A 23,910-nucleotide genomic window follows, 5' to 3' on the forward strand; every position below is an offset into this window, starting at 1 on the left:
GTCAACTTGATTTTGTTGCAGGGATCATGGAATTAAACTTGTATTGACTGTCAATGCCCTTATCTTGTTGCTGGCTGTTGATTTTGTTTGGTTTGGATATTTTACATCTTTTGATAAGCTAAAATTGGGTGTTGGGATTTGTAAGTTCAGAGTACCTTGGCTGCAGGCCAGTTACCAGGGTCCTGGCCCACACCCACAGTCCTGCAACCATGCCTTGTTTTCCTTGCCAGCACTTTGTGCCCATCCTTTCCTTGGGTGTAGCTCCTGCTGACGGGAGTGGTTCCATCTTGGGTTGTTCATTGTGCTCAGGTCTGCACTCCTGGTGCCAGTGCCAGCCTTCTCATGGTGTCTGTCCAGCGTTCTGCTGGAAAACAGCCCCATGTGCTGAGCTGATCTGGGCTGGGGGTGTCTGCTCTGTGCAGAGCAAGGAATAAACACTGGGAAAGCTGCTGCTCCTGGCTGCTGCTCAGCTCCTCAGCAGTCTTGCAACTCTAGAAGAAAGCGGCTGATTTTCCTCAGGAGGAATCCTACCCTGAAATAGAGCTGGCAGCCCTGGGTCCCCTCCCCCTGCTATAGGTCAGAGGTGTGCCTGGGACACTCCACCTGGCACTGAATGTGGGCAGACCTTTGTGTGGAGCTGGGAAGAGGAGCTTGTGTCCCACTGGGAGCTGGACAAATGCTGTCAGCAGGGAGGGACAATGGGGCTGAGATAGGGAGCTGGCAGTGTGGGACTTTAGGGATGTCTTTGCTTCTGAGCTTGGCTCAGACCTGGAGCCAGCTTCCGTGTTAGAGCACTTTTCACTCCTCTTGTTCCTAAATTTTTTAACATCCAAAGTGCCTTGGGGTTTTTTGAAGGAGAAAAGGTAAATCAAGCCCACCCTACCCTGTTATTTCCAGACAGGCTTTTTCCGCTGTGTCAGAGCCTCTGCCTGGTCCGGTCAGAGCGTGGCTGGGCAGGTGGGTGGACACTTGGGTGGCAGCAGGGCCACCACACACATGTGTGACCTCCTTTCTCTCTGGCTGTCTGGTCATGTACCAGCCTTTGGCCTCTCTTAGCCTGGCCTGTCCCCTCTCTCTGGAGGATGGGAGGTAGGAGCTGTGTGTTTGCCCTTCGTTCCTCACCATGGAATTGGCAGTCCCTGAGAAGGCACAGGGCAGTGTTTGGGCACTGCTGACTCGGGCTGAATTCAGCCCCGTGACCTGGACGCAGGAGGCCACGTATCCCATTACTGGATCCTTCAGCCATCTCATCAGCCAGCTCTGGTTACAGGAGGTGTGCAGGGGTGAAGTGCACTTTGGGGCTGTTCAGCTGGGTATTTGTGTTTGCAGCAAATGGGATGTCCTGGGCACAGAGTGGGTGCTGACGGGCTCTTTTTCCCTTGCAGTTCGCAGTGTTGATGTGGGTTTTCACTTACGTTGGTGCCTTGTTCAATGGTCTGACATTACTGATCCTGGGTAAGTGTTGGACTTGTGTTACACACCTGGCACACCACATAACCTTGGGAAGGCAGTGGGGTCTGGTCAGCACTGGGAGGCTGATCCTGTAGCCTTAAGGTGTTCTAAGGACATCTAAGTAACTTCTAAGTTCCTTTTTTTGATAACAGAACAGTTCATTTTGAGTTGTGTTGTTGAATTCCTTGAGATTGCTGATTTCCAGACATTACACGGTTTCTGGGCAGGTTTGTTGTGCTTGTCCCTGTCAGGCTTGGCCTGCCTTGAATGTCATTGCTGTGCTGGGACTTTGGAGGAGGTGCAGGATCTGCTGTGGCCATGTCCCACTGCAGGATTTAATTTCTTATATCCCAGAGCAGGCTGGCTTTCAGATGTCAGAACCAACTGATGCCTGAGCAGCCTTTGGGAAGAATTTGCATGACCCACCATGAAAAAGTGACCTGTGAACAGCCTTAACTGTACTGTTGGTGAGACCTGGAGAACAGCCCAGGCTCTCCTTAGTAGGGATTCTTGAATTTTCTGGCCAACAATTAGTGCACGGGGCTTAATTGTTCATTTTTCTTGTACCTTTTTGCAAGACTTAGCAAGGTGTGGAAACCCTTGTTCTGCCTGAACACCGTCCCTGTTGTCAATATTTATACATTTGATGTGCTCTTTTCCAGCTTTGATTTCGCTCTTCAGTGTTCCTGTTATTTATGAGAGACATCAGGTGAGTGCTTAATAGAATTCATTAAATGTTTCATAAAATCAGCTTGAAGCAAAACCAGAAACAAGTAATTAAAATTAATTTCAGTCTTCTGAAATATTTAAAGCTTTTAAAATAGGCCTTTACCCAGGAATCAGGGCCAGGGCACACTAGTTCAGTTTGAAGTTCAGACTGTGTGTGCTTTCCCTTTTCCTCCTTGGTGGAAGAAGAGGTTTTCCCCAGCAAACAATTCTGGAAAAGGCCTGATGAGCTTGGAGGCCTTTTCTGCTGGTCCAGCTCTGGCCAGGACGGGAGCAGCACTGGGCATGGTGTGCTAATCCTGCCATACCTTTTGGAGTTGATATTCAGGGTTGGTTTCCCAAAGCTCTGTGGAATTTGTAGCCCTGGCAAAAACAGGAGGTGGGAGCTGCTTGGCCCGGTCCAGGGCTGCTCTTGGGGAGAGACTCCCATGTAAAAGGAGTAGGGAGGAAGGAGCCAAAGTAAAATACTTTTGATTAAATTATGGCCAGGGCTGTCTTGGGCAGGTCACTGCACAGGAGGGGGCAGCCAGCTCTGGCTTAGCCCTTCGTCTCCCCTTTCAACAACAAGGCCACCGTGGGGGCCGGGCCGGGACTGGGGGGAGGCAGGAGCAGATGGCAGAGCCTCATGGGGTCCTGCCCAGGCCCCTCCTCCACAGGGAAAGGGAGCCCTGGAGCCCCAAGGCAGGAGCACGGACACTGTGTGGGGCTTAACCCGAGCTGCTCAATCCTCTGGCCAGGCTGCAGCCTAAGCTGGTTACCTGGCCCAGCCCAGCTAAGCAGCTTTGCTGTTCTGTGGGGCCCAGAGGGGCCCAGCCCTGCACCCATAACTGGGGCTTGATGGACCAAGGAGAGAAGCTGGGGATCCATTCCTTTGGGGCTTTGCCCGCTGTGCCCTCTGGTGGGTGCATTCCTGGAGTTCTGGCATCACACTGGGAAGTACCCCTGGCTGAGCTCTCACTTCCCCCACAGTTCTGTGGGACTCAGCCAGGCTGCAGAGGGGGAGCTGGGCTCTGGTAACTTCTTTCTGCTTCAATTCCAGGCCCAAATCGACCATTACCTGGGACTTGTGAACAAGAATGTCAAAGATGCCATGGCAAAGTGAGTTGGTTTGGGCTTATTTATTTTCCTTTGTACTGATAACAGTTCCTGGCACATGTGGCACTCCTGTCTAGGACCAATGTGTTCTTCCATGTGCCAGGCCAAGGAGGGAAAAGGTCTCTAACTCTGGACTGGTTAGGAAATGAGCTCCTTTATTGCTGATGCTGGATTGAAATGAGCCTCTATTATTTCTAATAGAAATCTGTGTGTGGGTATCACCCATTAGTGATACCTGAGCCCCTCAGCAGGTGCATTGAGGGGGAATGATAAATTCAGCAGTGTCATTGGGCTCTGAGTATAAAGCTGTGTTGTGAGGGTTCTTTTCACATGTTCTGTTTAACCTTTCCTTTTTTGTCCGTTACTCAAACTTACCTTTGTCTGTTTTCTTTTTCCTCTTGCAGGATCCAAGCAAAGATCCCTGGGTTGAAGCGCAAAACTGAATAAAAAAAACCTGAAGCAACTTATCAATAGGAAAGGAAGTTCATCTTTTAAGGGGAAAAATACTCATTGGATTTACATGGGGAGGGTCAGGGAATAGCAAACCCCTTGACATTGCAGTGCAATTTCACAGATCTTTATTTTTTAGCAACGCAGTGTTTGAGGAAAAATAACTGTTTTGACTGCCATGTGTTTCATCATCTTTAAGTATTGTAAGCTGCTATGTATGGATCTAAAACTAATCATCTTTCCTTATCCTGTGTGCAGCACTGGCTAATACAAACGACTGAGACAGCTGTACATTTGCTTCATCAGAGGTAGTTCCTGCTGCGTTCCGGAGGTGTAGGGCAGGTGGGGCAGAGGAGGACACTTCCCAGTTTGTGCACTGTGTATGGTCTGTGTAGATTGATGCAGATTTTCTAAAATGAGATGTTTTAGAAGAATATACCAGTTTAGCAAGTTTTGAAAAATCTTGCCTTTTTGGTATGAGTATAGCTGTATTGTGATTTTGTTTTATCAATTGCCAATATATATATATATATATGTGTTTCACAAAGCTTAGATCTTTCAGCTGCTCCACAGTGCTTTGTACTTCAGAGAACTGACTGAGGCCTGGACAAGCTCCAGAGCACACAAGCTTGAGAAACTAAAAAGTCTCTGTAAACACTGGCATCTGTTGGAAACAACAAAAAAGAAATGAACAAAGAACTCCACACAGAGTAAAAGAAACTTACAGCATACACTTTGTTGCACAAACGTACAGTAGTTGATCTTGAGCAAATAATTCTCCAGCTTTCAGACTCTGATAATCTGTGGACCGAGTATCTAATGCTGCAAATGTTGTTTGGAAACTTAAAGCCCTGTCCTGTTATGCAAGAAATGATAAGTGAAAATTTATACACTTGCAGTTTGAGCTGTACTGAACTAAGTCTGTGGAATGCATTGTGAAATGTAAAAAAAAATCCCAACAAAAAAGGAAAAAAAAAAACCAACCCCAAAACCCCAAGTATCAATAAAGCTTATAGACATAAAATGATACCGGTATTTGGCTTTCTTGAGGCAAGTTTAACATATTTGTGTTTATTTGAAGTTCATTGTGATAAATATCCATTGTCCATGGTGGTGGCAGTAGTGTCCGAGTAGAGCGCGGTGCAGGGCGGGTTTGTCACGGTCCCTTTTCTTCCTCTGCAGCCTGAAGGAGCTGCTCAGGGCCACCTCCAGTGTCCCAGGGTGCTCCAGAGGGTGTCGGGTTCTTGGAGTTCTGAGACAGGAATGGTTGATGCCATTTTCAAGTTTGAAGGAAATAAGTCCCAATAATCTTTCCAGGTCAACGTGTTGGTTCTGATTGAAGAGCTGGACATTGAAAACTTGTGTACAAATTTATTTGAGATGCAGATTTTTAAATGAATGGCACCTTGACCATTGAAAAATAGAAATTCATGCATTAATATTTCAGTTTACAGTAAAATACAGCATTACTTGTGAGCATTTTATACAGGAAGCCAGACCATAGAAACATACAAACCGTAGGTAAGTGTTTTCCTGACAGACACTATTGCTTGAAGATATTTCTCACATCACTGTTGATTAATTCATTCTGCCACACAACTGGTTTTATTTGGGATACAATCGACGTGGAAGGAAGGCAAACATGAGTGGTTACAACACAGGCAGAGGTGCTCACTGCTGGCACCACCTGACAGAACAGGATTCGATCCCGAAGGTTTCTTTGAAAAAAAGACTGCATAGGGACTTGTACTGTGTATCTGACAAACTGCTCTGCTGTATAGTCATATAAGGCATTAATAAATTCAATTGTTAAAAAAAAAAAGTGATTCTTTGAGGTTGCTGAAGCACTTTGTGTGTTAAACAGACAAGAATCCACTCCTTTAATGGGATGTTTTTGCTACTTTTCTATGCAGTGGGCAGCAGAAATGGACTGGCAGGAAGGTTCCAGAGTTCAAAATCCTATTGTCCTGAACTGGGACTAAAGCACTATTGCTTTTCAGAGAGAGACTAAATGTAAGTCTAAATGTTTTATTTTGGTCTTTATGTCTTTTAAGTAAGAAAGGTAATTTCAAAATATGGATATTGGTCCATGCCCAGAATTTTGAGTATCTTAAATACATATTTTGCATTGCCCATATTTGCTATTCCTTTTTAAACTGTCTCCAATTCCACTGTCCCTTGAGTGTTTGGTTTTGACAAAATGTTCTAACAAATACCAACGGGTTTGAGTTGCCTTTTGGGAATATCTGTCCGTGGTTCTACTTTTCCACAGAGGCAGCTCTCCTTGGATCTCAGCTGTCCTCCAGGCCAGGACAAGGGGCTCTGTGGGGTGAGGGAGAAGCAGGGACAGGGACAGTATCCAGAGTCAGCCACCAGGAGCTTCCCCCCCCCAAAAAAAAAAAGCAGCTGCATTTCCTGGTACCAGAGGATTTATGTTTTACTTACAGGCAGCATGGACTGGCTGGAGGGCACACACAGCCCTGCTACAGGAACATTGCAGGGATTCCTTTGGAGGCTTGGGACCCTCCTCCAGAACAGGAAATAGGGATTGATGGAGGCTTTCCCACCAGGCCAAGATTCTGGCTGACCACTGCCTGTAGGAGCGTGAAACACATTTTCCCAGAAAGGGGGAGCATGCAGGAACACTTGGGGAATGACTCCCTCAATCTTGGTGTTAAAATGTCTTGAACCAAGTCTGTCCAAACCCTCTCACTCACTGTTGGAGCTCAGCTTGCACTGCTGGCTGCAGGAGCAGCTGCCAGGAGCTGGAATGCCTCACTTTGGCCTTCTGACAGCACAGAGCCGCTCGCTGTGGGAAACAGTGGGGAATTCACTTGTGAAGGTATTAAAAACCAAAGCAGAAAACAGGGATCATGTAAGTACCCAGCTGGAAAAGGTGAGAATGGTTTAGCCCTCCTCTGGGTAAGAGTCATAGCACCGTGTGTGGAAAGCAGGTGGGGGGAGGCAAGGCTGCAGCCCAAACTACTAGAAAATTATTCCAAGGCACTTCATGGATAGAAAATTCTGCCAAATATATATATATATTTAAAAATAAAATGGACTTAAAAAAAAAGGATACTTTGCTCCTTCAATTAATGAAAGCTGAAGGGTTACCTCCCCTCTCCCCAGCCTGCTCATTAAATGCTCCCAGCTTTACTGAGTGCACCAAATTGGAGTTTTAAGCAGGTGTGGTTAAAACCCACCCACTTTTTGAACTTTGTTCAAGCCACAAATTTGGAAATTAAAGGGCCCGGCATTTTGTCAGCATCTTCTCCCTTTTCAGACATGGTTTGAACAACACAGTATTAGGCAAAAGCAGCTTTGTGAGTGAACTGTTCATCCCTTTGGCATCCCCAGGTTACCCTTCAAACCTCAGCTTCCTTTACAAGGGTGTTGGGCTTTCCAAGGCCAGCTCCCATTCCCTTTTGGTAAATTGGGATGAGTGATCTGGAAATGTCAGCCTGCAGCAGGGCTGGGATTCCTGCAGCCGGAGGGGCATTCCCGGCTGTCTGGCCAGCGCAGCCCTCGCTGGGGCAGGACAGCAGCAGCCAGAGGCTCCTCAGAGGCAGCGCCACACGAACACACTGTGGAGACAGGGGGGAGAGCAGGGGTTGGCCTTTGGCACAGCCCCACGGACAGGAGCAGAAAATAAACACATTGGGTGTGTGAAGTACAGACTGTGTGTGTGTGAGTGAAATACACTGTGCACAGCTGCTCTGTCTGCGTGTATGCAATGTGTGCAGCCTGCAATGTGAGCACTGTGTGTTGTACATGCATTGTGTGCAGAGTTTACGTGTCTGTGTGTGACTGTAGGTGCAGCGTGCATGTGCACTCCATGTGTTTGTGTGTGTGCTGTGAGCCTGTCTTTGCTCTGTGGGCAGTGTCTGCCTGTGTGTCTGTGCCTATGCAGTGTGTGTGTCTGAGTGTATCTGTGTGCACTCTGTGTGCACCCTGTGTACGTGTGTGCATGTACTCTGTGTCTCCACATCAGGAAACACATTTTAATGACACTCAGAACTCTCACACAATCAGTGCACGTTTCCAGGCCTTCCATGCTGCTGGTGTTTGCTGATGTGGGACAAGGCTGCCTGGAGTGTCCCAGAGCTGTGTGAGGGGCCTGGGGTGAGTGGCAATGAGCCATTGTGGCTCTGTGACAGCCCCCGGTGTAATTAACAGCACTAATTACTACAGACACCAAACAGCCACAGCTGTGTGTAAAACCCCCAGGGTGTCAGATGGAGCTCTGGGGAAGCAGAGCCAGAGGGCTCTCGCAGGTTTGCCAGGCCCTGGGGACATCTCAGCATTTACACCCCCAACCTGTGACCTGATCCCAGTGCTGGCCCCACGCTCCCCTTGGGTGTTACCTGGTCCATGTGGCCCAGGTGATTTTCTCTATGACTGCAGGGTCTGTGATTTGCTTTCCCAGTGGCACCTCATGAACTTGACGCTTGTAGGCACCTGTGGATACCTGAAAAGTGGGAAAGGAAAAACCTGGAAACTGCTTTAAACACATCATTTTCTTTAAGATTTCCAGCAGTCTCACCAGGTTTTATCAGCAATTAAACATCTAGGATAATATTTCTCTTTTTTCCTCATTATCTGGAATTCATCACGTGTGATATAAAGGAGTAACAATGTTACAGGATGATGATGGAAGGAGATGCTCACATGCAGAGCTGACAGATATTCTCTCACTTTGATGCTTTACTTTATTGCAATATAATTTTACTAAATCAGAAACATTTCTGAAGGAAGCCCCTTTAAATTAACAGTTTAATTGAAACAACTGAGCTCTCACACACATCCCAGCCTCAGGGAGGAAGAGAAAGGCTTTCATATGGTTATAATCCACAATTCCTTTTTCAGCATTGTACCCCTTCCATTGCCCTTAGCACAGCTCGAGCCTCCACCTCGTTCTGGTGGCCCAACAAAGGCGAGCACTCCGTGAGCTATCCCAGACATACCTGGATGTACCTGCTGTCTGCAGAGAAGTCCATCTGTATGACAAAACTGGCAATGTCCTTGCAGTAGCCGATTCGGTTCAGGGTTGTGCCTTGAGTGAGATCATAAAAATCCACAGTATGTTCTTGTGAGCCCACTGCCAAAAACCTGTTATCCGGGCTGATCCTAGACAATACAACATGGAGTGGGGATGTCACTGGCTGTATTGGTGCAAGATTTGCTTTTGCTTCTCATGCTAACGTGACAGTAACTTTTCTTTAAAGAAAAACACAAAAAACCTTCTATCAACAGCAAGACTGAACCCAAACCAAAACTTGATGCTTAAGAGAAGAGGAAGACTCAGGATATCTCTGACAGAGGACAGGGTTAGATGGAATATTGGGAAGGAATTTTTGCCTGTGAGGGTGGTGAGGCCCAGGCACAGGTTCCCCAGAGAAGCTGTGGCAGCCCCATGACTGGAAGTGTCCAAGGCCAGGTTGGATGGGGCTTGGAGCAAGCTGGGATAGTGGAAGGTGTCCCTGCCTTGGCAAGGGTGGGACTGGATAAGCTTTAAGGTCCCTTCCAACCCAGACCATTCCATGACTCTATTCTACATTGTTTGCGGTTAAATGATGTTAACATTGCGCTCACATAAAGCCACAGCACAGTGTGCAGAGAGACACCAATCCTCTGGGAGTCAGCAACAGGAACTGCAATTTGGAGAATGAATTCCCGTAATTACGGCTGTGCAGTTGGCTGTAACTGAATTAAAGCACCACCACAGTGCCCTTCACCAGCTCACACAGGTTTCAACAAACACACACTTACAAAACCTCTGCAAATCCACCCAGCACTCCGTGGCCATTCCCCTGAGCCAGGGCTGTGTATCTGGAGCACCTCCTACCTGATGTCCTGAATTGCAGACTTCCTGTCCCGCTTCTTGCCCCAGACCTTGAGGCTGTTGACCAGCAGGACGACGAACTCGCCGTTCCTCATGCCGATGGCCACCATCTCGCCGTCGGGGCTGTAGGCGGCGCAGCGCGCGGGGTGCCCCAGGCTCACCTTGTTCACCAGCTTCTGCGGGGACACACGCAACAGGCTCACACCTCCCCAGCACACGGACGGCTTCCAAACACAAAGTATAAAACTTGCTTAATTAAAAACAAATCCACTCTGTTTCCCTCTAAACATAAACCTGAAATGTCACACCGAGACTCGCATCCCACCAGGCATATGTCGCTAAGCAGACTTCAAAACAGAGATGTGATTTGGATGGGGGGTTCATGTTTGCATTATTCTCTAGACTGACATCGAGTTTCACACCAGAAAAAAGACTCTTTAGCAGAACAAGCTGAAAAATCTATTTCCTAACTTGTTTCAAAGGTGACTTTGACATCTTCAACAACTGCTGATTGGCACAGAGCTTTCCCATTTCATTTGATATGTGAAAATGTCCTAGAAAGCTCTTGCATTTTCACCTAGCTGGTTGTATTTATAGTATATAAATTTTCCTCATTAAAAATTATTCATGTTAGCTCAGATAACAAGCTTTTGAAAAGGTTTATGCTGGCCAAAATGAGCTGAAAACTTTTTTTTTTTTTAAATGTTTTATTTGTTGTTTTTTAAAATGGTTGTTGTTAGTCAATTTAACTTGAAAAAATCCCTAAGGCAACATGCAGAGTTCCAAAGGAAGGCTCTGAAGAAGAGGGAGGCGTGCCTGCCAGGAAGGCAGAATGATGGGCAGGGGCTGTGTGTGTGACAGCACAGTCTTTGTCACCCAGACAGGCAATGTGGAATTAAAATGCTTCCTTGATCCCCCAACCTGCAGATTTGGATCAAAATAAATAATGCTCAACAAGAGGCACTCCATGAGCAGGTGTGTTGGTGAATCCCTGCATTCCTCTGGGAGTGCTGGTGCCAAACATGACCACAACCTGCTCAGGACAGAGGCAAAACCCTGTTCTCATTCCAGGGCTGCTCAAAGGCACAGCTGGAAAAACGCATGCTTGGATAAACTGCTCATTTTTAATCTCACACTTTTACATTCGCGGTACTCACTTTGTCCGACAGGTCCCAGATCCTGGCTGTTCCATCATTGCTTGCAGAGATAAATATGTCTTTGGAGGGGTGAGTTGCCAAGCCCCAGATTTCCCCCTCCATGTGACAGTCAATTAACAAGTTTGAAGCAGCGTTTTTTTCTCCTACTTCAAGGATTTCTCCATCTTTTGTTCCCACTAAGATTTTCCCCTGGAGTGGAGAGAGGTGGTCAGTGTAACAGTAACCGCACGGTTTAAACTGCCAGAGCTTCCTTGGCAAATGCTTGGAAAAAACATAAACAGATTAAGCTTGTAATTGGTTAATGGCTACTTGACTGGAAATATAAACCAACATTCCTCAGTGGTGTTGTTATCAAGGAATGTGTCAGATTGCTGAGCAAAATGAAACAGAGACCATCCCTGGAGCGCTCGGCTGGACAGGTCCCTCCCTGTGCAGCATCACTGCTCCTTTCCCATCTACGATTTAAACCCACGCAAGAGTGACTGCAGCAAGTCAAATGACTCCGTTACTTCGACTGTGCTCCACGTCAGAGACTCTCTCAGTAACTCCCATGGGGGGTTTGTGACTTTAAAGAACAAGCAGAATTCAGGCAAGCAGCCGAGCTCTGCCCTCGCCCGCTGCTCACCTTGCCCCGGCACACGGAGCGCACGCACTCGATGAGCTGCCCGGTCTCCAGCTGGAACGCTCGGCACCGCTTCATCTCCTGGTCCCACAGCTTCACTGCTCCCCCCTCCTTCGTGCTGCAAAGGAGGCCTGGTGTTACCTGCACGGCTCCTTTACACGTGCAAAGCCCACCAGTATTTTTCTGCTTAAGTCACTAAACATACACTGACCCACCCTCCACTCTGTATCGCTATTATGGTGCAATGGGAAGTAAATAATAAAAAATTAAATGCTTTCACACTTCATGTTTTAAACAGCACCATAATTTGTACAAACCAAACTGCTCTCTTGCCACGTATCTCAAATCTGTTTCTCAGCCAATCTGTTTCTTGTGGTAATCCCAAGACCCGCAGCATCTCCACTGGGAGAGGCTGTCTGTAATTTGACAGAACTAACAAATGAAGAGAACTCCACTTATGGCAGGAGCTCAGGCAGTAAGAGCTTATCCAGGTGTTTGGAACAATTCCAAAGAGGTTCAGTGTCTCCCTGCCACATAACATGTGCCACTGTGACCCTCAAGTATCCTCCTTTAGTCCTTCACTTACTGAGCCACCTGGGCAGGTTATGCAAAATTGAGAGTGAAGCTGTTACAGCACAGAGACCATTTATCTCTGGGATGCTGGATAAGAATGAAAACAAAAACCACACAAGCGAGACAGAAGCTGGCACTTGAGGAAGATCCAGTGTCTTACGGCCTCTCCTTCCCGCCAGTAACAATGAGCCCGTCCCGCAGCGTCGTGTACATGGTGAACACCGGTCCTGTGTGAGCCTTGGCCACCAGCCTGACCAGGAAATGATCCTTCCACACGTAGACATCTCCATTTATGGCACCAGTGAACGTGAGGTTATTCTGCAACACACAGCAGCAATCCCTGATACAACAGACAGCTCGGCGTTTTTGTTCAGCTTCAAGTAAAATTCTTTACATTAAACTTAAAACTCCTTAACGACCACACTGGATTGTCACCATTGGTGGTATCACTGGCATGTGTCACACCTAATACCCTTAGCAGAAAAAATGACACACAAAATAACAGATCAAGTTTAAGTTAAACAGATAAATAACCAGCAAAGTGTAAAAAAAAAAAAAGCCAGGACAGTAGGTGTGCACAGAGCTTAACAGAAGACATTCACCCAACTGTGCTCAGGAAATTCAGGGAAGGATCTCAAGGTGCACTGGTTTTAAATCCACATTTCACTAACAGGCACTGGGTTGGATTTCAGCACAGAAAACTGACCCTTGCAGGTTCAAAACAAAGGTAATGTAAAATCCTGCAGCAGGTAATTTGAACTCACTGCTCCAAAGGCAACAGAGAGCATGGTTTGCATTTTGGCATCTTCCATGGAACCAATGACTCCTTTCTTGTAGAGCAAAGCACTGCCAGCCAAGGTCCAGAACTTCATGTGTTTGACCCCCACGGACACGAACTGAGTGTCGGAGTCCGGGCGGAACTCCACAACAAAGATCCTCTCCAGGTGTCCTCCCCTGCTGGCAACTTTGGCCCCTGTTTTAATGAAGAAAGGATGAAAACAAAGCTGAATTCACCTGAGAAATTAAGCTCTGATATGATTTTATCAAATAAATGGAGCTGGTATTGGATTAGAGATCTGTGCCCCAGATGCTGAAAGCTGCAAATCCCAACACTGTTTAGTATATCAAACATCTTCATGCAACTCCCAAAGTCCCTGCTTGCATCCCACAGATTTAGGAAATGCAGATTTAAGGCCTTCATAGCAAAATCTGTCTCCTGGGTCAGTGAAATAACACAGAAATGTTGGCTATCATCTGATGAAAAATGCACAGGGACACACACATGACCTGAGGCACTTTTCCTCTCCCCACCACCATTTCCAAAGATAATTCTTTTCTAGAAATTACTTCCCAAAGACCTACTCCATCAGAGTACTTGAAGTGTTTTAGGAAAGAAAATAGTAATTTTCCTTAATTTCATGTAACTTTACATTAAGCATCATTCTTTCCTTAATTTCCACTTACAATAGGTGTTTAAAACTTATCTTCCTGCTCATATTTTTTAGCCCTTTGCTATCTTTAACTGATTAACTGGGATACTCAGAGCGGGGACACAAAGTCCAAAGACTTGAAAGGCAAAGGCAATCATTGTGCACAGCTCTGTGAGGCTGAAGGAACACGATTTCCCCTGGTTTGTACCTTCTTGCCACCTCCAGACGGTGATGGTGTGCTCTGGGTCGACTCCCACTGACACCAGAAGTTTGCCAGTGGCACTGAAGTTCACGTAATTGACCCCTTTGGTGTGGAAGCAGCGCAGCATGGAAAGGGTTTGCTTGCTCATGGCATCCCATATGTGAATTGTGGGGGTAGTACCTGTGGGCAGAGAGGGGCATTGAAAGGGAATCAATTCTGAAAAGCTTCACTGCAATGCAAACCAGGCATTTTTCAAGAACATTTAACCTGAACAGACATTAGTTGGGGGTTTGGATTTGTTTGAAGATTAGCACTACTGGGAAACAAAGAGAAATCAAAATAGCTTGCAAAACACAGGGGGGGGATCATTGTAGTCCATGAAGTCAGACAAGTTCTAAAAGAACAACATAACATTCATGAAGAGCCTCATGCAAAAGAAATTGCCTGCAGATGTTTCACTTGTATCCATGGTTCACACAGATACAACGAGGCAACATGGAACTCGTACAGGACTCTGCTAAATTCACAAACAAATCAGCCTTACCTGGGAATTCTGTCATGTCACCTGCATTGTGAGAGCAATGGCAAATGAGGAAGCACCAAGGGAAAACAATAAGTGAAATAAGTCATGTGACTCGTGCTGAAGTGCCAGCATCAGCACCAGAAGGAAAACAAAATTAAAAACTTGGAAATGGATATGGATTAAATCAACAAAACAAATAAGCAGGAATATTGTTGAACTTTTTTGGGTATATTGGCTTTTATACACAAATATTGCAACAATATTTAGTACTTTTAAGTTTTAAAAATGGTATCTAAAAGAAATGTTACAGGCATGCAGGTTTTAAAAATTATTAAATTCAAAAGTGAAGTGAATCTCTAGTTATACAAAGTATCAAACCAAACCCAGAAGCACTGATCTCCCGAGGCCTAGGAAAAGAGCCTTTGGCCTTTTCCATGTCCCAGAAATCAGTGTTTGCAGCTCTGGCACCACGTGCAGGCTTGGGTGCTCCCTCCACATTCCAGCTGCAGTGACTGTGCTCAGGACAGGCAGCAGAGGGTTTGTGTTTGTCACTGTGCTCATCACTACCACTCCCTGCCCCTGTTAAGTGACTCCTGTCCTCAAGTTATGGATTCCATTCTCCTTCCAGAACAGGCTGAGGAGACGTTCTGACCCTGTTCTCCATCAAGTTAATTATTTCAGCATTAGGCTGAGGGGCAGCAGATCCTTCTCAAGGCTTGGGACAACTCATCCTGCATTCCCCATGCAATGTTTACTCCTGCAGGACCCTCCATGTAAACAATATTCACACGTGGTTTCTCAGCTGTCCCCTGATATGTCCCCTAACTTCCGCTGAGATCTCTCTCTGTTTCTGGCCTTTTCTGTCAGCTCCTGTCTTCCTGCAGAGAAAATTATGCTCATTGTATTCTCACTGCTAAACAGTGCCTTGGACACAGGAAGGAAAGAAGGAACTCTATAAATCAGATTACTGAGATGATTAGGCAGCTTATCGAAGTTTGCCTTCTGAAATATGATTACACTACAATTAACTCTAAAATCCAATCACTCACAATCAGAGATGGAATTGAAACAATAAGACAACCCTGGAGCTTGATTACTTCTTTCAAATCAAACAAAAAGTAGAATTCCTCCCCAGAAAAGCCCCAAATAAAGCAGTGCCCTGAAAACTGTGAGTGCAGCTTTGCTGGGGGGCACGTACCGATCTGGCTGGTGGCCACCACGTTCTTGTACTTGGGGTGCTGGTTCACCGTCAGGCACAGGATGTCATCAGTGTGCTCCAGGTAGAAGCTCTGGCTACCTAATGCCATCCAAACAGGATTTCAGTCACCACAGGAGCGAGGAAGAGCCACCACAGACTATTTGGGCAGCTGGTTACAGCTCTGCAGGGGATGAGGGGCCACTAAGGCTGCCCTGCTCCCATTCCCAGGCACCGTTCCCAAATGCACTATGGACACGACCATCAACACACAGAGGTGGGTACAAAAGCAGTGCTTGGGAAATTTTCTATATATCCAGGGAATCAGCAAAGCCCTCCCAAGGGAAAGGGCCCAGAAAGGACAGATGGGGCCATCCTTGTGTCCCAGCCCACAGGCCAGAGGCTGTCCTAGGACTGGAGTCCCCAAAGGCCACCTACAGTGGTTTTGTGCTATTTATCAAGATGCAAAATGTGGGAAAGCCACAGGAATATTAAAAAGTTCAGACTTCCGATCAAAAATATTTTCCTTATAAAGCTATTTTATCTCCAAGTATTTTTTTAAGTGGAATTACCAGTGGAGAGGTTTTGGACAATGCCTGCTGCAGCTGTGTGGAAAATAATGTCAGCACCATCGTTCAGGTAATGGAGGTTGTTGCGACAGTCAAATCCTCTGTATCCAAACACATGGTCTAAAGCCAGCTCCTGCTCCAGGAAAACAAAAAGAACAAGAGTGAAATGGAAGAAAAAGCAAGATTTCAGAGCCTGGACCACTTAAGGACAATTCTAAATTACACAAGTACAAATATCTTGTAGAGGCAATAGAATAACAAAACAATAATTAGTTATCCCCACTCTGCTCATTTATTGAGGCATAACATTATCAGAGGCCATCAACAACCTGTAATTGTTCAACTAAAGCACTGCACTTATGTTATTTTATTTTTAATTACTCAGAGAGCTATAAATGCCCTGGTTCTGTAAATCCCCATTCCAAACAGATACAACTCACAGAACAGGTTGGATTTTATTGCTCTTCCCATCAAAGTTTATATAGGGTATCAGATATTTTAAAGAAGCTATCTGCAGAGTTTTCAAAAATCATTCTCATAAACTACCAAATTTCCACAGACCAAATTCTGACCTTAAAGTCCTTAGAGGAAGCCAGGGCAAGCTATAAGTAACTCTGCAATTAAGACATTAATCAGAGGTGTAATTGCAGCTTACAGCGAGCAGTTGCCAAGGAAATTTCCTCCAGGAACCCAGGATGGTCAATGGATTGTGTTAGGGCTGCCTTGGAGCCCTGAAGCCCAACTTAATGACTGTCCCAAACACAATCACAGCTCACTGGGAACAATCCCAATTAGCCATAGACCAAGTGTTGCAAATGGCCCACACAGGTCACAGAATATTCCTGGTTCTGCCTATTATGTGGGAATTCAAACAAGTTGTTTGGGGAAAAAGGGAAGTTCCAAAGTCAATGAGCAAATTCCATCATTCAAAATCCCACACAGGATCGTTCCTGGGTCACAGTGCTGGTTCTGGGTGTATTTCCCTTGGGACTGAGCAGGGAACATGGGAATGCACATACTCTGTGATTGTACCTGCCCTTCACTGACAGACAAAATGGGATGGATTTCACTCACCACATGTTACTTTCAAAGAAATAGGAAAGATATGAATTCTGACCTCAACCAGTTTCTTTTTTTTGTTGACATTGTTCTTTTGCAGTTTCTCAGGCTGAGGAGCAGCTCTGCTCACGGGTGGCCTGAAAAAAACATTTAAAAAAGGAGACAATCAGTATATTTGAAAGTTAAACACAGCCTTTAAAACCACAGCACGTGTGAGCAGCAAATGGACAGTTGCCCCTGTATGAGCTTTTTTCAGAGTCGTATAATAAACTGACTAAAATCCTGCACTTTTTTAGAAAGTGCACTTTTTGATAGAAAGTGCAGAAATATTGATGTAGACTTCATGGATGAGTGGCAGAACAAACAACCTCACACCATCCAAAAGACCCCAAACCATAATGATTTAAATCCATGGAAAAATCCTTGAATATGAAATGATGATAAATTGGGTGCTTTCAGAAATGATCTGAAGTAATTTCTGCAGCTGGCAGTTGACCTCTGCTCAGCCTTGCTTCTGAGAAACCCCATCCCAAAACCTTGACATGGCTTCAATAAAGTCTTCTCAAAATCATATTAAAGATAAAATGGTTGCATTTAAATGCACAAGTCATTAATCCAAGGGAATTTGGAAGATTGAGGCCAGCAAAGCTATTTTATATAATTACAGTTGCTAAAAGTAGATAAAGAGACAAATGCAGAACAGGCTGAGACAAAATCTGATGTGTGCAAACAGTCTGTAAGGCCAGATAACCTCTGCTGCTGATGCTGATCCTGCTGGGAAAAGAGGGACAGATGTGGAAAGCATTCCCAGAGCTTATGATTCCAGAAAAATGTGACCTTGCTATTACATTCCACATGCTGTGAAATTTGTTCCTGTCCTAAGACCATAACTACCAGTAATTCCCATTTTGCAAAAAATTAATTGGAGAAGAATGAAATCCCTTTTGTGTATAGGGAGCTGCTTTTTCTGGAGCTGGATTTTTCATGGAAGGTATTAAAGGCGCAGTGGACAGAGCACAGTGGGCACTGAGTCCTGTGGGAATGAGCAGCAGGACAAGCTGTGCTCTGAGACACAGCAAGGCTGGAGGTAACCAGTCTAACCCAGGTCTCAAGCACAGCAAGGACCAACAAGCACATCAGCAGGTGACCCCATGACACGAAGAGAGAGAAAGAGTTACCTTGATCCCCTTGTAAGCAGCAAATAAAGCCAAGCAAGAAACTTAATAGAGTTTAGGAGTCACTTCTGAGCACGAGACTCATGCACAAGCACTTTCAGAGCGCAGCAGTCATTCCTTGGGCACAACACGTGCTATCCAAGCATGCCAGCAAGAACTAAAACAGAAACCAAAGAGTGCACAGACCCAGAAACATTGCACCCAGCATCCCTGGGCAGCCTGGCAGCTAAAGATCCTGCAGGATGGAGGAGAAAGGGAACTACATCCAAGCTTCCTGCACACTTTGCACCAGAGCAGAACGGGGTTCCACGGTTGGTTTATTTTCAGGAGCCTGACAGGGAGGGAACTGGTAGGAAGTTGACAGCTTCCTAGGCAGTGCTGAGATCGCACACAATGGATGATTGTTCTCTATCCCAGCTCAGCTGCAATTTAGCCCACAATTGCTGTGAGGAGGCCAAGTCACTCCTGGGACAGCCTGTCCTGCCTTGTCCTCAGGGAACAAGTACCTTTATTTCCTCAGACAGTGGTCACTCAAGTCCCCTGGGGTGACCCTGGGTGGAGCAGGACCGAGCAGCGGTGCTGTCACCGGCAGGGAAGGGGCAGAGGAAGTTATTACAAAACTTGTCTTACAAAATAAATTCATTATTTCATTTCAGCCCAGATTTATGAGGGCCTCTGAACTGGCACTTAGGAAAAGAATTGTTTTCTTGCATGCTTTTTTCTGTTTTAGTGTTATTTCAAACTGGATCATTTCTACATTTCTTTACCTAGGAATATCAAAGTTTATGACAAGAGCAAGCCAAAATACTTCATGAAAGCAAGAGAACACTACCACTGTGACATGCTTGATAGTCACCAGATTGTAAGCATGAGGCTTAATTTGGAGACACACACAGAGATACTTTTATAGATACCTACTCACAGCACACACAAACACAGATGTTGTGTGCGTTCATATATACACAGCCATGTATATATACACACACGTGTGCATTCACTGCCTCATCACCACCTTAATAAAACAAATGGAAAGCAGCACATTTGAAACACTGTAAGAAGTCATTTCACTTTTAACAAGCCTGTGACTACATCTAGTTTGTTTTGACACAGAAGATGACACTGCCAAGACAAGAAATTTGCACTGCAGCAAATGACACCCCTTTGCCCTGTTGGACCTGTGCAACCTGCATGGCACATTCCCAGCAATCCAGGCCTCAGCTGGGCTCCCCACCAGTACTTACTTGACAATTCCCTGCCTCCAAAGGAAAGCAAGTTAAAACATAACACAAGCATTAACGGTTTCTTTGCAGCAATTTCAAACAAACGTGCTTAGATCATGTTACGGCATGGAGGAGCTCTGGGAAACACAGGACACAGTCAGATATTAGAGGGTTTCAGCTCTTTGGGTACTGTGAATACAGCAGAGAAGATTTCTGGTACTCATGGCAATCTCGAGGATGTTCTCACATGAGGACACGCAGCTGTCAGTCAGGGATAGAAGCCCAGATCCAAACTGACAAAACCTCAGCACCACCTTCATGCAGAAATGTGAAAAGATGTGAGTGAACATCCCCTCCAGCCACGAGGGGAGAGAACCCAAATCAGGGGTGGGGTGAACAGGCAGCACCGGGATGGAGAACAACAGATGGACACAACAAGAGCTGGGCTGGGGGGAAGAGGGAATGGGGTTTTGGAAGAGTGGGGCACCTTGAGGAAAGAAAGAGGTGTGATCTTAGAGAGCAGGGCCAAACCATGAGGAGAAAAAAAGCTAGATCTGTGTGGATGGAAAACAAAGGTCAAAAGAAAAGGCAGATCAAAAACTGTTATGATAAATGCTATGGGAGGGGATATAACCAGCTCCTGTTTCCAGGTCACAGGCCAGAATTGCTGTCTGGTTGGAGATGTTGACTGCAGCAGGCATAAACTGGGGAGAACACATTCTGCTCCAAGGCCAATAGGAACAGCATGGGAACTCCAAAACAGTGTCACATGAAAGGGACCACCAAGGTCCAGGGAGAGATGGACAGGAGTGTCCTGTAACCAAGAAGGTGACAGGCTGAGCCAGCAGCAATGGGTGGGGAAAAGCTCCAAGCCCAAAAGGGAGACAGACATGGATGTACATGGCTGCCAACTGGAGAGGGAACACACCTGGAGCTACACAAACATGTGCAGGACTGCTCTTGAGAAGAGAAAGCAAGGTTCAAGGACAGGAAAGGATGGTAGGGTTGGATTGGGCAACACAACAAAAATCCAAGGTTTAAAAAATATACTGTTCATTTCAGAAAAAATGCAAAAGCAGCTTTTAACTGTGCCCTTCACCAGTGACAGGAGGGCACTCCCAAGTGCCCCCAACTGCTGCAAAACTCCTTGAGCTTTTTTTAATCCCTTCCCAGAGAAGGGATTAAAAGATTTTGTAAATTCTAAAGCCTTGGATTTTCCCATCCCAAAATACATAGGAGTTTTACATACAACTTTTCCTGCTGCTACTTTTTCTTAACACTTTGTAGCTATCATAAGACAACAAAAAGAATAGGATTCAACACGAAAATACCCTGCTCTCAAATACAGCAGATCAAAGCAAAGCTCAAACAGAACTAGACAGAAACATCAGTGGTAAATTACCTTTTTAAAGGACTGAAAAAGCCTTATATGGTTACAATATTTAGAACTTCACATGTATGCTGATGCAATCTTGAAAAAAAAAAACAAACCACAAAGTACTGCAGGACATATGGTGGGGCCAGCTGCTGTCACAGCCTGTCAGGGCAGCTGGTCACTGCATTCCCAGGTCATTCCAGCTCAGTGTCCAGTGAAATGAGCACTACAGCAATTAGTAAGGAGGGCAATCACTGGAATGAAACCTAAGGCCTTCGTTCTGAGCACCTTGGGAAGTTGTTCCCTAAACAGCTCCTGTACCAGACTGGCCCCGCTGTCCCTCACACCCTGAAGGAAGAGAGTCTTTTCCATTTGTTGAAGCTGTACTGTGTAAACACAAACACTGAACCAATCATATATAGCAGATCCTCCCTCTGCATGACAGAACACGAGAAACATGGCTTTTTCCATCAGCCCTGGACTACCTCCTGCACAACAGCCCTGAGAAAAGCTGAGTATTTCACATCACCCTCAGGGCAGAGCACTCAGGCTCAGAGAGAGAGGTGTTGGGAACGCGTGGCAATGCTGGCATCCCTCAGTTCCACTCCCCCAAGTGTCACACAAACAGAGCAGACCTTTGAGCCAGCTCTGTGCTGACCTGTGGGAGCAGTGAGATTGACTCTGAGTTCAGCAGCTTGGCAGGGACTGACAAATACCAGTCACAATGTGTACAAGCCTTGGGGACAAATGGGATGAAACCAGCAGGCTGTCAAGTGCATTTAGGGTGCATTAACTTGACACAATGCTGTTGAGAAAGTAAAAGAGAATATTCCAAATGATGCTCCTCATTCTCAGAGAGGGGCTTTCTGCAGGAATAAGCCCAAAGTAATTTTCTCCACCCCAAAGATGTATTTTTTCAGACACATATTGAATAGTCCCCACCTACACATAAATACAACACAGATTCACACTCAGAGCTTTTGCATTGCACCCACAGACATGTGTGTGTAAAGGTGCAGGAACCAAGGCTGCAACCATAAATCTAACAATTCACTTCATGGTGCAAAGCTTGTGGGGGCTATTTTGGAAGCTTATATAAGTTAACTCATGTTGTTTTAAAGAAATCAATAATTTAAAGAGTAACTTTGAAGACAGAAAATTCAACTTCTTTAACTTTTTACCTTTATCAGGACACATGATTACACCACAATAGAGACCAGGCTCTGAGGTGGGTAATTCATGGAGAGGGAGACAAGCCAGGATGCTGAGAAAACAGAAAACCAGACAAACATGCTAATGCTGCTTCTTGTTTTCTACACATTCCACCTGCTCTGGAGGAGTTCCCATCACCAGGTTCACGTGGAGTCATGCAAATTGAGCTAAAGGAGGGCTGCAGATGCAGGGGGTGTGTTAGGGGTTAGTAGGAGGCCAAATGCAAACAGGTCTTTTTGCCTTTGAGATTAGTAACATAAATACAGGCATCAGCAAGCTCGTGTTACTTCTCATCGTATCAATTCTTGGTTTAAATGGTCCCAGTTCAAAAACCGGCCCTTTTGTGAAACAGCACAATTCTTCTGTGGCACACAGCAGAGCTTACAATTGTCCTGGATTGTCTGGGACAGTCCCACCAGTGGCCAGGGGGTCCCGAGGAGTGGGAGCGCCGCGCTGGGAGCTCCCACCCCGCGAGACGGCTCCTGCGGCCCCTCTCGAGGGCACCCCGCTCCTGAGCACGGGCACGGCAAGGGGGGCCAGCCACGGGGGCACAAAGGGAGACAAGGGCAAGGGTGGGTGGGGGGAGAGCAGGGAACACATGGAAAGGGGGGAGAAGAAAAACAACAAGGTCGGGGAGAGGAGAGAGAAACAACAATCGATTAATGATCTTAACCAAACGCACCAATACAACTGTAAGACATTTTAAAACTGTGCCTCAGCAACAGCTCTCCTGTCACTTTGCCATCCTAAAGCTGTAGCTGCTGATGGAGACAGGAAATGTTGGATCCCCCTAAAAATACCAGGCCATGACTTGATTAAAATCCTGCAAGTAAAATCTATCATGTAACTTCTACGCTCCTCCAAGATATTTGCAGAATCATGATTATTTTAATTACATTTGAGTTAGGAAAAATAAATTGCATAAAGTGCTCTCATTTTCTTTTCTAAGGGAAAATGTTATTATTACTCCTAAGTTTATACTAATCACTGGACAGTTCAGCTCCCAACCCTACACTTGTAATCTTCTCAGGAGTCCCATCACTGTTCCTGAGATCAAACTCCTCCTGAATTGAACAATTAATTGTTATTTCTAGAGAAATTTTGTACCTGGAGGTTTTCAGATTCACCACTTTCTATTAGAGAAGCACAGAGTCCTGCAAGTTTATTCCAGCAAACAGAAGGATTAAACAGATGGATATGTCTTGTAGGTGCCACATAGCACCTTTGAAACGTGTTTGATTTCATAAGTTGGAAAGTAACTTCAGCAACAGTTTACCCTCTAAATATGACTTTTAAAAGAAAAAACCCCAGTGAGCTCCGAGTCATTGCCCCCAAGGAGCAGCTCACAGAAGCAGCCCCAGCTATTCCTACTTCTTGCTTAAACCAGAAACTTGCTTCTTTTTTCCCCTTTCCTTAATTTAAACTTGCCTAATTATGAGTTTCTTCTCACTATACCTTCATTATTTTTCCCTTCTCAAAGTCACAATGAAAATACAGCAAGGGGGACACTCCAAGACCTTCACTAGATGTTGCAGTGAAGTGGGCCAGCAGTTTTCTAGGCCTTGGGATTTACTCCCAGTTTCTGTTCTAAGCAGCCTCCCAGCTTGTCCCATGGTTTTCAACACGTGGACAGTGAGTGACAGTAAGTTACCAATGCCAGAATATTCAAGGCACAAGAGCCATTAAGTGCACAATCACTGGGGTCTTCAGACAGACATATGGCACAATCACAAAAGGAAAGATCTGGAGTATTTCCCCCAGAAAAACTTCCTCCTCAAAAGCCTACCAGGTTTCCCCTCATACCTGCCTGAAAGAGAATGGAACACATCCTCTGGGCTCCCTTCTTCAAACCTGGAGGGGCTGGGAGAGCTACCCCAGCTGTGCCTTTGGCAGAAAATCTAAAGCTTTGGGAGCTGCCTCCAGTATTCCTTGCTGCCTCTTCACTCAGCCCTGTGCACAGAGATGTCAAGACTCCACAGCCTCAAGACCAGCTGACTTGGCCTTAGATTTCCCTGAACATTTAGGATTTCCCT

General features: G+C 45.7%; 2 protein-coding genes and 1 long non-coding RNA gene across 7 annotated transcripts in view; 1 reads left to right on the forward strand and 2 right to left on the reverse strand.

The window, feature by feature from the left end:
• The window catches only part of RTN4 (reticulon 4), a 40,919-nt gene extending 36,172 nt beyond the window's left edge, over window positions 1-4,747 (forward strand). For all 5 annotated transcript variants that reach the window (XM_041474121.1, XM_041474122.1, XM_041474123.1 and 2 more), the window contains 4 exons: window positions 1,386-1,455; window positions 2,115-2,161; window positions 3,218-3,276; window positions 3,678-4,747. In XM_041474121.1, coding sequence (XP_041330055.1) covers window positions 1,386-1,455; window positions 2,115-2,161; window positions 3,218-3,276; window positions 3,678-3,720 — 219 coding nt within the window. In that variant the 3' untranslated portion in view covers window positions 3,721-4,747. The remainder of the gene's footprint in view (window positions 1-1,385; window positions 1,456-2,114; window positions 2,162-3,217; window positions 3,277-3,677) is intronic.
• A 26-nt stretch (window positions 4,748-4,773) lies between these two features.
• LOC121357112 lies at window positions 4,774-7,304 on the reverse strand. The gene is made up of 2 exons (XR_005955685.1): window positions 7,095-7,304; window positions 4,774-6,532 (listed from the first exon to the last, which is right to left on the reverse strand). It is a non-coding gene; the product is annotated as an uncharacterized LOC121357112 (long non-coding RNA).
• A 779-nt stretch (window positions 7,305-8,083) lies between these two features.
• The window catches only part of EML6 (EMAP like 6), an 82,190-nt gene continuing 66,363 nt past the window's right edge, over window positions 8,084-23,910 (reverse strand). The window contains exons 28-41 of the mRNA XM_041473927.1: window positions 19,312-19,326; window positions 18,074-18,082; window positions 16,954-17,032; window positions 15,840-15,969; window positions 15,271-15,369; window positions 14,094-14,114; window positions 13,556-13,729; window positions 12,682-12,890; window positions 12,078-12,235; window positions 11,348-11,462; window positions 10,723-10,911; window positions 9,569-9,789; window positions 8,688-8,850; window positions 8,084-8,191 (exon numbers count right to left, since the gene is read on the reverse strand). Of these exons, the coding sequence (XP_041329861.1) occupies window positions 8,084-8,191; window positions 8,688-8,850; window positions 9,569-9,789; window positions 10,723-10,911; window positions 11,348-11,462; window positions 12,078-12,235; window positions 12,682-12,890; window positions 13,556-13,729; window positions 14,094-14,114; window positions 15,271-15,369; window positions 15,840-15,969; window positions 16,954-17,032; window positions 18,074-18,082; window positions 19,312-19,326 (1,690 nt within the window). The remainder of the gene's footprint in view (window positions 8,192-8,687; window positions 8,851-9,568; window positions 9,790-10,722; window positions 10,912-11,347; window positions 11,463-12,077; window positions 12,236-12,681; window positions 12,891-13,555; window positions 13,730-14,093; window positions 14,115-15,270; window positions 15,370-15,839; window positions 15,970-16,953; window positions 17,033-18,073; window positions 18,083-19,311; window positions 19,327-23,910) is intronic.

Source organism: Pyrgilauda ruficollis, unplaced genomic scaffold, assembly GCF_017590135.1.
Source record: "Pyrgilauda ruficollis isolate IOZ18807 unplaced genomic scaffold, ASM1759013v1 scaffold31, whole genome shotgun sequence".
NCBI lineage: Eukaryota > Metazoa > Chordata > Aves > Passeriformes > Passeridae > Pyrgilauda > Pyrgilauda ruficollis.